Source organism: Phyllostomus hastatus, unplaced genomic scaffold, assembly GCF_019186645.2.
Source record: "Phyllostomus hastatus isolate PE091 unplaced genomic scaffold, TTU_PhHast_1.1 phas_contig_210, whole genome shotgun sequence".
Lineage (NCBI taxonomy): Eukaryota > Metazoa > Chordata > Mammalia > Chiroptera > Phyllostomidae > Phyllostomus > Phyllostomus hastatus.
In genome coordinates this window covers 29,282,852-29,296,302 of record NW_025333737.1, presented here as the reverse complement: position 1 = coordinate 29,296,302, position 13,451 = coordinate 29,282,852, and the positions used below count along the sequence as shown (strand labels likewise).

Genomic DNA, 13,451 nt, shown 5'->3' with positions numbered 1-13,451 from the left:
AGATTTGCCACACCATCCCATTTTAAGCTAAAGAGGGACGCCAAAACCAGTTGTCTGCCTCGAAGCCCGAGGACTCAGTGTCGAAGCATTTTCCCGTTTCCATTTCCTCTTCTCTCTTCGTGCCTCCCCGCCCCAGCTGCATCACCTCCCCCAAAGTGCCGCCTGGTGTGACGCTAGTCTCATCTCACCAAGATTTTGGAAGAGATGATTCGAGACCGTGGTGATTCAATATACTGACACGATTTTCCTTTTTGTTAACCAGGTGAGGGAATGCTCTGATTTGGGCAAGGCATCTGTCCCCAATGAAAAAGAAATCTGAGTACAGGGTGCGGCAAAAATAGGTTTACAGGTCGTGAGTACGTGACAGTTCATTCTTGCATTATTGTATATTATTGTACGCCGGAGGGTGTGGCTCAGTGCACTGAGCACCGACCTGTGAACCAAAGGGTCGGCGGTTCGATTCCCAGTCCGGACACATGCCTGGGTTGCAGGCCAGGTCCCCAGTTGCGGGGCCAGGGAGAGGCGAATGATTGACATCTCTGGCACCAGCGTTTCTTTCCCTCTGTCTTCCTCCCTTCCCTTCTCTAAAAATAAACAAATAAAATCTTTAAAAAAGCTCTACAAATAGAATTGTTTGATGCTTCCCAATGAAATAAATTGAAGCAGAAGTTCAAAAATTAACAGCCACAATAGTTTATTTACAATTGAACTCTTTATAAGATATTTACAAGACAACCAATTTTACACATCAGAAATGGTATCAAAAGTATGAATTACAACACAGACAACAATATGAAATTGGTTTAAAACAAAGGTGAAGTGGACAGACAAGCAATTTTTCTTTTTAATTTATTAACACTAGCTTAAACTTTGTTAAAGAAAGAAACAAAGGACTATGTTTTAAGAGAACTGCAGGACCTTCAGTTGAAGATTTAATTTCACAGTGTTGTACCCCATGTAGGGAAAAAAATAAGACTAATTTTCCCCCCACACCCTAACACACTGTAATTTCATTCTTGGAACTTTGCTAATCTACTCTCCAACCTCCTTATCAACAAGCCTCAATGTATCCAAATCAAAGGAGAATCTAGAAAAGGGAACAATAAAGTAAGAGGTTCTAGGAAGAGGGAGAACCAACGAAATAGAATCCACTTAAGTCTGGCCTGATAGCACCTCATGGATTCTTCTTAGTCTAGCTCAAGTTCAGGAGCTGAGGAGTCACCTTGGTAGGGCACAAAAAAAAAAGGTTAATTTGCTAACCCATATCCAAAGTAGGAATCCAACAAATGCTGAAAATCAAGGAGAAACTGAGAGGAATCAAGGAACAAAGTAAAAGAGACACTGACTGGTCTTTTTTCTGCTTGGGCACGTTATAAAGAAACAACATAGATCAGAGTAAGAAAGCCAAACAACTTGCCATGTTAAAATGATGGAGAATGTGGACAATCTGGCCCAGTTTTTCTAGAAATCTTCCTTTACTTAAGGTGTGAGATGACAGCCCCTAGTGGAGTAAGTCCTATTTCTCTCTACATTCTTGCTGCAATGAAGTTCACAGCAGGTTCCCTTGCGGAGAGTCCACTCTCCTAAGAGATGGAGTTACAAATGAAAACCCAAAGCCACACACACACACACACACACACACACACACACACACACAGAAATAAGAGCAGCAAGATCATCCAAGAATACTATATGTGCTGCCGGAATAATTCCTTTTAAAAGTCAAACCCAGGGAGCACAGATCAACAACTCACAAAAGCTTTAGCAGTGGGAGGCCCCTGAGGAACTTGTCGTTTCTTCCCACAATGGTATCCCATTCTCTCATGCTCGCTCCACCGATGGGCCGGCCACACACCCTACATACCTTGGCTTCTCCTCTAAAAGTGCTAATAATCTGGGGACATTCTCTTCAAGGATAAAAGCCCCTATCTTCTAGGAGATTAGGCCCCTACTTGTTTTCACACAATAGTCCTAAAGACTAAAGAAAGGCAATTCCTGTATATTTAAGACCAGAAGTCTTGGCTCTCTTTTCCTTCCAGATAGTTACAGGGATCTTACACTGAGACCAAAGTGGCCTGGAGTGCTGTCCTGACCTTTTTTAACGAAAGGGGTGTGTGCGGTGGTGGTGGTGGTGGACCAAGGTGGTACACATACAAATCTGTTTTTACAAAGTGAGTGGAGAAGCTCATTAGGTACATCTGTTTGTTTCAAGATGTAGACATTTGCCAGCCAGAGGAAGCACATATTTCCACATACACCCTCCCACCTTCCCTAAATCTCTATCCCATCACCAAGAGCTCAGCTAAGAGGATATTGCCCACCAAAGGAATACTTGAGAAGTGATGGACACAAGGACATCTACGCAGGTTCTGGCATGCCATCCCCAAATGCCAACTGCTTTCATTTAGAGCCATAACTTGTCCAAAATTAACCATCCCCATTCTCTTTTCCTAAAATGTTACTTTTTGAAGGGTAGGGGAAGAAATTCAGTTACCCATTAACTAAAAATACAATCATAGCCAAACATCCCTTCCCACATGGCCTTATCACAGAATAGTTTTAAGAGAACTACCTTTTTAGTAAAGATCGGGCACATTCCGGGTGGTATGGCCATAGGCAGAACTGCCTTTTCAGACATTTATCAACCAAACTCGCCAATCTCTTCTACCCTGTGAAGATGACTTGCTCCATCACTTCACTTATTATTCCTCATCTAGTCCTTAAGCTTATGGTGAGGTTTTTCTTCATTTTGTTTCGTATAGGGTAAAAACCACTACACTCAATCTATATGGAAGGGTATACCAGGGCGAGAAGAGTGCCATGCAGCACAGATCCAAAGGCAGGGGATGCTTTATCTTCCACAAGTCTAATGAAAGAGCCCTTTTACCCCTTTAACATAGGCAAACGTACAGAGGCAGATCCCGGAAGCTTCCACATCTGCCATCCTAGAGATTTAGCTTGAGGGCTCATTTTCCCCAAAGAGGAAAAGATATCCCAATCACCCTCTATAATTCACAATTAGCCTGATGAAAGAGATTTTGTGAAATCAGAGTGATGAAAACAAAACCAAGATCAAGGGAGTATGGGAGGGCACTATCAGTGAATGATAACATACGTTAAGGACACAGGTCACATATACAGGTCTCTGCCACTCTCTGGGAATGGCATGCTACAACTATCTGAAGACAGAAGGTTCTTGCCAACACAGTTATTTCCTACAAGTCCGGTGAGGTGTTTGCTTCTTCTGGATCTCCAACCTGCATCGGCTACGCTCATCCAACCAGGGCAGCTCAAAATTGCTGGCAAAAAAGGATAAAGAAATCAACTTCCAAGACTATAGGGATTCAGTGTGAGCATGACAGTAACTCCAAAAAAGACACAATGGCCCTCACCACTCCCTGCCCTGACTCCCAAGTCCCAAGTTTGGAATGCCTTTCCTGTCTCAAAGCTAGAGAAATACTATGCTATTGAACTGATTGAATAATCTATTTCTAACTTATATAGCAATCCTCCTAAGATTCCAGGCCTGGGAATCTTACCACTGTAAAAACCAGTTGTCCAGGTAGGCTCACTTCTTCCGTCAAAGAACCATGGCTATCCCTAAGCCACCGGCTCCACTTATATCTAGGCTTACATGCAGTCTGAAAAGGGAGGTGAAGTGCTGACTACCTGAGAGGGGAGGGGAAAAAGAACCCTTTATACTTACTGTGGAGTTAATTTTGGTAACGGTCGTCCAAATGCTACAACAGGCAAGAAGGGTGTAATCATCAAACTTTCAACTATGGAAGAAAGCCAAATGCAACCTTGTTAGTGACATAGATGAGAAATGTCTGGCAACTATACCTGCTCCAACATATTGTTTATTCATTCAGAGCAAGCTGTAACCTGGAGCCTTACACCCTTTTTATCCTTAAAAAAAAAAAAATCTACTTTGAGATACACAAAACTTACCATCATCTGGCTCAGGGAAAAATGAGGTAACCTCAGGCTCAGATTCCTGAATTCCTTTCTTTTTATACATTCTGAGCTGCAATCGCTGTAAAATTCTTTGTTCCCTGATCCTCTGAATATCCCATCTGGGAAAAACAAACCAGACAAACAAAACAAACAAACCCAACATTACTGAAAACCTGCTCTATAAAAGCAACTCACACAATCCAAGTGTTAGGAAGTTCTTGGCTGGCTTTTCTTGATTGGGGTTAGGGGGCTGGGGTGGGCAATGTTAAAGAGCACTGCCCGCCTGGTTAGGGAAGACTGTTTAGGTCTAGCAATCCAAATCACATGTTGGTGTTCCACCAAGAGTAGAACCGAGGAAGGGCATTCCCAAAGAAAAAGGCCAAACATTTTACCTACAAGTACCATTTCAAACAAAGACACTCAACCAAATGGAAAGCCAGTAATTTAAGAGTGGTAAGAGCTCTAAGGTTCTCCACAGCATGGATGAGAGAGGTGTCGGAGTCTCAGGGCTCAGTGGTTCACTGGATGAACATCTCTAGCCTCACCTTTTCCTTCTCTTCTCATCCAGCTCCAGTTTTGCATGCCGCTTTGAAAACACACTGTCATCTAGGTTCTGTGTAAAGAATAGCAGCTGATAAGTTATTTATCAACACACGACACATGTATACTAACTCATTTTCAGGAAGGTAAAATCTTTCACCTTCAGGTCCCACCTGAGTCTGTGAGTTCTATGGATATTATGGGAACCTCCCGGTAAAAGAATCAACAAAACACATACCCCTTCCTTCCCCTGCCCCCACCCTTGTAGAATCTCCCAATTTCAAAATCATTTCCATAACTTTCCAAAGTGAAAGTCATGTCAAACTGCTCTGGCTGGTATGGCTCAGTGGACTGAGTGCCAACCTGCGAACCGAAGGGTTTCCAGTTGGATTCCCAGTCAGGGCACATGCCTGGGTTTCAGGTCAGGTCCCCAGTAGGGGGCGCACGAGAGGCAACCACACATTGATGTTTCCCTCTCTCCCTCCTTACCCCTCTCTAAAAATAAATACATAAAATCTTTTTTAAAAAAGTCACACCAAACTGAAATAACCTGTGAAACTATCATAAGCCCTCTCTACCTCCATATTTTATAAGAATCTGAGTTTAAAATAAATATCATCCTTTTAAGAGTCAAATAAGTTTTGAATATATCATTTTGTTGCTGAGGGGTGGTACATGCTAACTTTTCTACTTAACATGAAATCTAGCTTTGAACACTCCCTAACTACTGACTTTTTAATAAATCACTTAACCACTCTGGGCCTCAGTTTTCTCATCTATACAACAAAGGAGTAGGAGTGGGTAATTTCTCAAGTTATCTTCTGGCTTTAAAGTTTTATTTACTCCATCCATACAGTTATTATGACATATTCCAGTTATACCCCCATTCGTACTGTTTCTCTCCCTCTCTTCCACTGACAGGTCCTGGGTACCTACCTCCAAAAGGTCTGAAGGATTTGGGTCCCTTAGAGGCTCTACTGAGTGGTCCCTCCAAGAAGGAACTAGAAAAAAAAAAAAAGAAAAAGAAAAAGAAAAAGAAAAGGAGGAGGGGTGGAACCACTCTTAAATCCAAGGTCATACAACCCTCCTGTCATTCACTAGGACAAGAGGTCAATCCCCACTAAGACAAAGTTACCAAGTGATAGGAATCCATTCTATGGCCTCACCTGAAGCCACATTCAGTGTCCTCGCTACGGTATAAAAGAACCTAAAATGCCATTGCAGTCTGCCAAACACAGGATCGCAAAAAAGCCCTAAGCCAATACCTGACAATTCATATAATGGATGCTATTGCAGTTCCTGAAAAACAACTGAAACGTGTAGTCATTTGGAAGTCTATAGTGGAATCGTACCAAGGAGTCTCAGTCTCCCACATCCAACTGATGGGGAATGCAGCTCCCCACCATCCACCATCCCGCCGACCCCCGCCCCAGGCCCAGCCAGCACGGTTCCTATTCTACTCACCAGCCAAGACTGAAGTTTCTCCTGCAACACTTGATGGCATCAGACACCCTAAATAATGCAGGAGAGAAGAATCATCTCAGTGTAAAAAGAAAAAAAGCCCATACCCAAAATGGAGGAAAGGATCATCACTGAAGTTCTCACTAGGAAGCCATTTTAGGTTTCTTTTTTTTTTTTTTGAGTTGTTCTTTTGAGAATTTCTCTCTGGGGGAGGGGAAGAGGGAACGACAGACAAAAGAAAAGAAAATAAGCCCACCACTTTTTTTTTTACACTGAGACGACTTCTTTTCTTCATTATTTAGGGTGGTTTCCCTGCAACAGTTGATGGCCAAGGATATCAAACCTTAAACTCAGAACATGGCAGGTGAGTAAAAGTTGACCCTATTTTTCAAATAAAAGATCAGTGTTCTCAAAACTTACATATGTAGTCTTCTTAAACAGCTCCCTCCTCCCTCCAAACAAACTACCTTGCTGGTCCAGCCTGAACAACATGCACAAAGACTTTGGCTTCCTTAGAACAAGCCATTGAGACTTCCTCTTGAGATAGGGCATCAAGAATAAGGATTCACAGGTTATTCACAACTCAGGCTCCTCAAAGGGCTGGGATCCCCCCCCAGTCAGACTCCTTCTGTACTGCTATGCCCACAATCTCAGAGGTGCTTCCAATTTTCTGTACTAGGGCAGATAGGGTTTTCAAAACCAGCCAGTCACACAGAACAGCTCTGGGACAAGCCATTTCCCAATCCCGGATGGGAAGTTGCTTCACGGTTTCTCTTGTTACACAGCATTGCCATGGCAGCAAGAAGGTTAACTTAAGGATGAACCTGTTCAACTGACTGAACCAACAAGAAAGCCTGAACCTAGATCAGGATCCTGGTCTTTTTCATGTACTCGAATGTGAGCCCTAATGAATTTCAGATGATTAAGAAAAGTAATCTATCTTTCCCACTTACTTTTGTCACCAGAACAGCCTAACAAAACCTGGAGAATGCTCTTATCTTATAGGAATGGATTCCCATCCCCATCCCTGCTGGGGCAAGACACAGTGGTAGAAGCTTGGGGCTGCAGCTCTGTCCATGGCTTCCCCCACCATCACCCCAGAACACGCGTAGTGACTGTCATACACTAACATCGCACAACTGAAGGCACATTGCAGTTACTGAATGATGTAGGAGATAGGGGAGCATCTCTGTGTGGAAGCCATAAAGGAAAAAAAGGGAATGAAGACCAAGGTCCCATACCCCACACCCTCCCCAAGCAGCTCAGATATCCCAAGATAGTCCTTATTGTTTGAAAAATAGTTTGTAGACCATTTTATTTAAATATATGAACAACCAATGGGCTACTGCAATCCAAGTAAACTCTTCACATTTAGAACCTTTGTGAAGTATAGTAAGATAAAGTAAGACTGTTTGGTCTTTGGCAGATTCCTCCTGCACCCCCAGACCGGGACATAGAGATACAGATGAATGTTTATATAGTTAAAGAGCTGAGGCCCAGGAAAAATTCCCCACCCCACGCTGGCTCCCCAACCCAAAAATTACCATTGGCCCCTGAGAACACCCAAAGACCACACCCTCCCAGGTTTCACACAATATCAATTGCAGGAACAGTCGTGCACGGCAAAGTATAAGTTCTATGCATTTCACAGCACAGAAAACCCTTCTTTCAGAGGGCATGCAAGTTGCCGGAGATTACACCCCCAAGTCTGGTGCTCTTGTGATGAGCAACTTACTGGCAAACACATCTCCCAGTGTTGTAAGCAGGCAAATACATTGAGCACATTTTGCTGTAATTCCATCTATTTGCAATGCCTGCACAGTGTCTGTCTCTGGCTGTTAACTTACTCATTCTTGACAGAACTCTGCTTTATTGATTGCACTTTTTAAAAAATGCCAAAGGCATTTTCACACTTGTTAGCTTGACCGCCACCACTAGGGTATAAGAGCAAGTGTTCTCTATGCCTTACTTGCTACAGTCTCCTCCTTCTTTGGAGAGGATTCCCGTAATGGTAACGGTGATGGGGGAGGCTGGTGCCAACGACACAAATACATTTCTGTGGTGGAAAGGTACGGCAAATCTTCTATCTCACTTGAGAAGACTTTCTCCTTGGGATGGGTGCTGGGTCCCTTCTGGGGAGTGGAGAGTCTTGGCGGGGTGTCCACTGAAGACCGGGTCTTTTCTGGAGTTTCTTGGCTCCTCAATTCACGTTTACAAACAGTTTCAGATAAGGAACCACAGGGCTCCTCTTTAATGGGAGAGTGCTTAGGAGTTTTTGTTTTGACTTTTGAAAATTCAGGAGCCAGTTTTTTAACAGGAATCTTTCTTTCTGTACTTCCAAATGGGGATTTCCTATTAGATAGGGAAGAAAACATAATACAATTCGTTCACTTTTAGATAAAATCTGATTTGATTTCATTTTGGGGTAAGAAAACTAGCTTGTCTTCAAGTATCTAAACATCTAGGTTCATTTGGCAATCATGAGCAGAAACAGCACCCTGCTTAACAGTATATGTAACAGGCCCTTAGTAAATGTCTGTTGAACAAGTGAGTTTCCATGCTTAAGACCTCACTAGTATCCTATTGTCTACTAAACCTAAAAAGGTCCCTATTTCACTCAAGATCCTTGAGCTAACATTAGGTGCTTATTCCATTACTGTCAATCAGACACCAGTCTCTTATTCCACACCCCCATCCCTATACCCTGCTAGATACAATCTCAATTTTTCTTGCTATCTGTTCACTCTTTCTCCCAGCACCCCATATTCCTAGAATGTCATCTTTTCATTTTACCAACCTAAATTTTATACTTCTTTTTCAAGATCCACCTCCTTCTTTAAGTTTCACTATTTTAACCCAAAATAATCTTTAATATCCCTGAATCTTACAAAACTTAGTTTGTTTCACTGTTGTCTATCTGCCTATTTTATTGCAGCTGAATTCTTAGTTTTTTAAAATTTATGTCATCCTCACAGCTAATCTCTTTGAGTACAAGGACAATTAGATTTTATTGTTTTATATCCACCCATGCCTAACACAATGAAGGAATTTAACACTTCCTAACTTGAAGCGAACTGCCATAGTTTTCTTTAAGAAACTCAGCTGTCACATTTGTTGCCCATTCTCTTTAGGATGTACTCTGCATTCTGCAATTATTACTGTGACCAAAATGTTCCTAACAGGTTTTTATAGCCTGAACAAGAATGTCTCAAGATACTTTCTCAGCACAAAAGACCTCATAATTCAGAATATGACTGCATTAAAAATAATTCTTAAGTCCCAATCCCCTACTGTCACTGGAAACAAGTGTCCTCATCAGGGAAAACAGCAGAACAAAGTTATCAGCACACCTTTTGTGTCCCTTTCCACTCCGCCCACATGAGAAAGGCTTGGGAGGCAGAGTCTGGGATGTCTCAGAAAGCTCTGGCTGGCACTCCAGTTTAATTTTCTCAGATAGCTCGGTTTCCTCTCTCTCTTCAGTTTCATAGCCCTGAAACAGCTTATGCCTTTCTTTCTCGTTATCCTTCTTTACCAGCTGCATCCGCCTTTCCATACGTTCAATCCGAGCAAGAAGCTAAAAAGAGAGTAGCAAAATGCAGGCTTAAAACAAAAAATTAAGTGCAGATACTTAGTCCCATTTAGGAATCTGTATGGTCTTTTATCTCTTTCCATGAACCATAGTAATTCAACTTACTTTTAATAGGTAGATATTAATCTAAATAGTTTCCCTTAAACACAATAGAGAAGACAAAGTAGACTGCTTAATTTTAGGGGCTAACCTAGTTGGGCAGGGATGTGGGGGAATTTGTAGTTTATTCTTCTGAAAGAGGATCCTCTTTATTGGGAGGGGCCACAACATGCCTTTTAAATGGCATGGTCTCTGCTACTGCTAACCATGTGGCTCTAAGTCAGCTTGGTAGTTTCCAGAATTAACCTTAGGTTCTCTAAGGAGACCCTAGTGATCCTATCCTCTCTACTTCCACGCCAAAATGCTATACACAAGGGCAAAGTCCAAAGCGTACATTGAGAAGGAATTAAAAGCTCACACAGCCACGGTGCCAATAGGGATTGCAGTGTTAGCTGAAAGGGGCCTGGCATGGGGGATTGTCACCTAAACAATGAACTCTCAATTTTGAAGAATTATAATAGAAACCATTACCCCTAAATCCCATCAATGATGAAATATGCACATGGCCTTGCTGCTTTGCACTTGAGATAACCGAAGAAAATTATATCTATCTGAATATTGACTAAAAATAAAGTCTTTTAACTCTAAAGGGAAAACTACATAATCAAATAGAAAATGGATGTCTATTATCATTGAAAACTGCACATTAAAATGTCCTGAGAAAAGGTGCCAACTGTGCTACTTATACCCTATAATAAGAATTTTATTTGGGTTAGACGATGATATTAATGTTGCCTCTGTTACATCTATTTAGCTGCACGGATTTCAGTAGAGGCCAAACAACTGGAATAAGAGAAACAAGCTTAAGCAACACTAAGACTGCAATACACAACAGAAGCAGTGAATGCCAAGTTCAGACTGACACTCTATCCTTAACTCACCCCACTTTTCCTGCCTAGGAAAATCAGCAAAGAGGCCATTACCTCAGGAACTGAGTATAAACCTCCACAACCAGGAGCGAGCCCTCCTCTCCACCATACTCTCGTTTCACCTCCTTCTGTTTTGATTCACAGCCTTAACGTTACTTAACCACGGTTTGTGGGTGACATTTCCTTAATTCCTTCTCCCACACCCCCCTCCAATGTAAGGAGATGCTGTGTTGTAATTACAGTACCATCACACCCCTAGACTGCAGTACAGTAGCTGAGCAGTGCCACCTCCATGTTGAGTAACTTCCACAAATCAACACCATGAGATATTTTAAAAGAGACCTGCCCCAGCTCCCATTCCACCTTGCAGAATGCATTCTCCAGTAAAACAGCCACTGCCTGGTGCGATTCATTTGGAGAGCAGACAAAATGAATAGCCCTCTGCTCCCTTGCTCAGCCCTTGGCACAAACCATGAAGAGAGAGAGAGAGAGGGAGAGAGGGAGAGAGGGAGAGAGGGAGAGGGAGGGAGAGAGGGAGGGAGAGAGGCTGCTGCAACCTTAACACAATTGTAGAAACCATGTTTATTTTTAGGCAGCTGTAAGGTATGCTAGCACAGTAACACCCCATCACCACAGCTTTCCTGATATCTGAAGGAATATGTTTCAACACATAAGATGCCCTTAACTACTGCTGCAGTAAAAACAAGCCAATAGTCATGCTGCTCAGAAGTACAAAGAAAAAAAATAAATGACTTCCCTACTACCTTAAGATTCTAAAATATAGAGGGGTTTTTTTTTTTGGGGGGGGGTCGACTTAACACATTTAATAAGCTTACTTTCCCCTGATGCCTTAAAATCTCCCAGCCTCTAAACACCATTCGGATACGAGAGGGCTGGTCAGTGGGTCAGGTTTTAGGACAGATTCCTATCAAAAACTGTCTGAAATCAAAAGCAGCAATTCTCTCCACATCATCTAAGGAAACTAAAACAGGATTCCACTGTGAATCACCTCTACCCCTCTGCCAATGAAAAGGCCTACCACTCTTCTATCCAAAGATGCTACAGCAGTGCTGAGAGCAACAGCTGCTACGCCCTCTCCTCCAGGATGCGTGCCTAACACAAAAGCTCTTTAATTTCACCCCTCCATGAAGCCACCACGTATCACCCCACCTTTTCATTTCCAGCCCCTCACAGGCCAGGTCTTTTCCCACTCTACATCTCTGTCCCCTAAGTCTGGGGCTGTCATTTTAAATTAACCCTTTGGCACCTGCAACCTTCCCACCCCTCCCACCCCCCTGGGAGGGTGCCCTTTAACCCTTCCCTCCGACCCAACGTGTCTGTGGGCCGGGCTCCGAAGGACCCGGCACCTAAGGTACTGCTCTGCTGGTGGCCAGCCTCCTTACCCCTAACCCAGGGAGACCTTAACCTCCTACAGCCCCCTTCCCCTGAGCATGCGCACAACTCGCCCCTCGGCCCGAACGCCGATTAACCCCTCCCGTACCGTGTCTCTCTCGGACTTCAGCTCCTCGATCTCCTTTTCCTTAGCCTGCAGCTGCTGCTGCTGCTGCTCGATGAGGTCCAATTGCAGCAGAAGTATCTGTTTGAGGCAGGCGGCCTGACTGGAGGCTCCCGAGCCGCCGCCACCGCCGAGAGGGCTCTTCCTCATACTCTTCCATCTGCCCTCGCCGGCCGCCAGGGTCCCGGCGGTGGCGGTGGGCGCGAGGGGTGGCGGCCCGGGCAGAGGTAGTGGTGGGGGTCCCGCCGAGTCCGAGGCGGTGGCGGCCGGGGGAGCCGCCCCACCCTTGTCCCCGGCCCAGGGCGTAGGCTCTTTGGCCGCCGCCACGAGAGAGCCCGTCTGAATGGGCAGCACCGCCTGATACTTGGGGCGAGGGCTGCAGCCGGCTCCGGCCGCCGCCGGCTCCCCCCCGACGCCGGCTTGCTTGGTGGCCGGGGGCGGACAGGGCAAGGGCACCGAGCCGCCCCAGCTCTCTTCCTGCTGCCCGGGGGCCGCCCCGGCCGGGAGCAACAAGCCCCGGCCCTTGCCGCCGCAGCCGGCCGGAGAGGGCGCGGGGCTCCCGCCCTGCGAGGAGGCCAGCGGGGGCCCCGGCTCCTTGAGCTTACGGTGCCGGGGGAGGAAGTGGGCTTCGGCCGCCCCGGGCTCGTCCTCCGGCCCGCCCAGCGCCGCAGCCCGCTCGTAGTCCAGTCGCTGCTCGGGGTTGCCGCCGGCGGGCGCCGCGGCCGCCTTGAACACCGCGGATCTCATGGTCATAGTGGTCCGGAGCGGCGCCGGGGACCGAGACTGAGGAGGGGGTGGGGAAGGGGAGAGGTGCGGGGGGTCGAGGACGGAGGAGGGGGAGGGGAGTTTGGCGGGCTCGCCTCAGCAGCGCGGCAGCGGCAGGCCTCGGCTAACGCGGCTCGTCCGGGGCCCGGGCGCCATCCCGCCGGCACGCGGCGAAGTGGAGGCCGCGGCTGAGGCCCGCCGCCGGCCCATGGGGGCCCCGCCGCCGCCTCTGCTGCCGCCGCCGCCGCCTTCGCCTCAGAGGCAGGAGCTCGCGCCCAGCCGCCCCCGAGCTCATCCCCGGAGCTCGCTTCGGCCCCCCCTGGCCCCGGCCGGGCCCGCCTCGTCTCCCCACCCCACACCCCCCTTCCCCGCCCCGGCCCCCCGCCCCGGAGCTCGCCTCAGCCGCCCCGAGCCTCCATTTCCCCCCGCTCCTCCTCGGGAGGGGGTGGGAGGGATGGGTCCGCCCAAAGCCCTCCTACTCCGGGAGGGGGGTCTGTCACCTCCCCCGGGGGTCTCCGCGGCTCGGGGTCCCCTCCCCCACAGTCACCCCCGGCGCCTCAGCGTTTCCCTTTAAAAAAACGGAGCCGCTCGTGGCCGCCACAGCCGCAGCCGCCGCTGACCGGAGGGCGCATGCGCCGGGAGGGCAGCGGGCGGG

The 13,451-nt window shown here is 46.4% G+C and overlaps 1 protein-coding gene across 2 annotated transcripts; it reads right to left on the bottom strand.

Annotated features, from left to right (window-relative positions):
• Nucleotides 1–677: 677 nt before the first annotated feature.
• MSL1 (MSL complex subunit 1) lies at nt 678–13,170 on the bottom strand. Of its 2 annotated transcripts, XM_045836445.1 has the most exons (9): nt 12,017–13,170; nt 9,309–9,532; nt 7,928–8,310; nt 5,962–6,009; nt 5,434–5,498; nt 4,503–4,570; nt 3,952–4,076; nt 3,707–3,779; nt 678–3,299 (listed from the first exon to the last, which is right to left on the bottom strand). In XM_045836445.1, the coding sequence occupies exons 1-9, from the start codon at nt 12,782–12,784 to the stop codon at nt 3,209–3,211; spliced, it is 1,845 nt and encodes a 614-aa protein (XP_045692401.1). In that variant the 5' UTR covers nt 12,785–13,170; the 3' UTR covers nt 678–3,208. The 2 variants fall into 2 exon arrangements, with proteins under 2 accessions (XP_045692401.1, XP_045692402.1); XM_045836446.1 differs by lacking the exon at nt 5,962–6,009.
• Between the last annotated feature and the right edge of the window lie 281 nt (nt 13,171–13,451).

Coding starts and splice junctions, on each gene's coding strand:
- MSL1 (XM_045836445.1), bottom strand. CDS start 12,784: ATGACCATGAGATCCGCGGTGTTCAAGGCGGCCGCGGCGCCCGCCGGC. Junction 6,010..7,927: donor GAAGGAGGAGACTGTAGCAA/GTAAGGCATAGA, acceptor TGCATTATTTAG/GGTGTCTGATGCCATCAAGT. Junction 5,499..5,961: donor AGAAACTTCAGTCTTGGCTG/GTGAGTAGAATA, acceptor TTTTTTTTCTAG/TTCCTTCTTGGAGGGACCAC.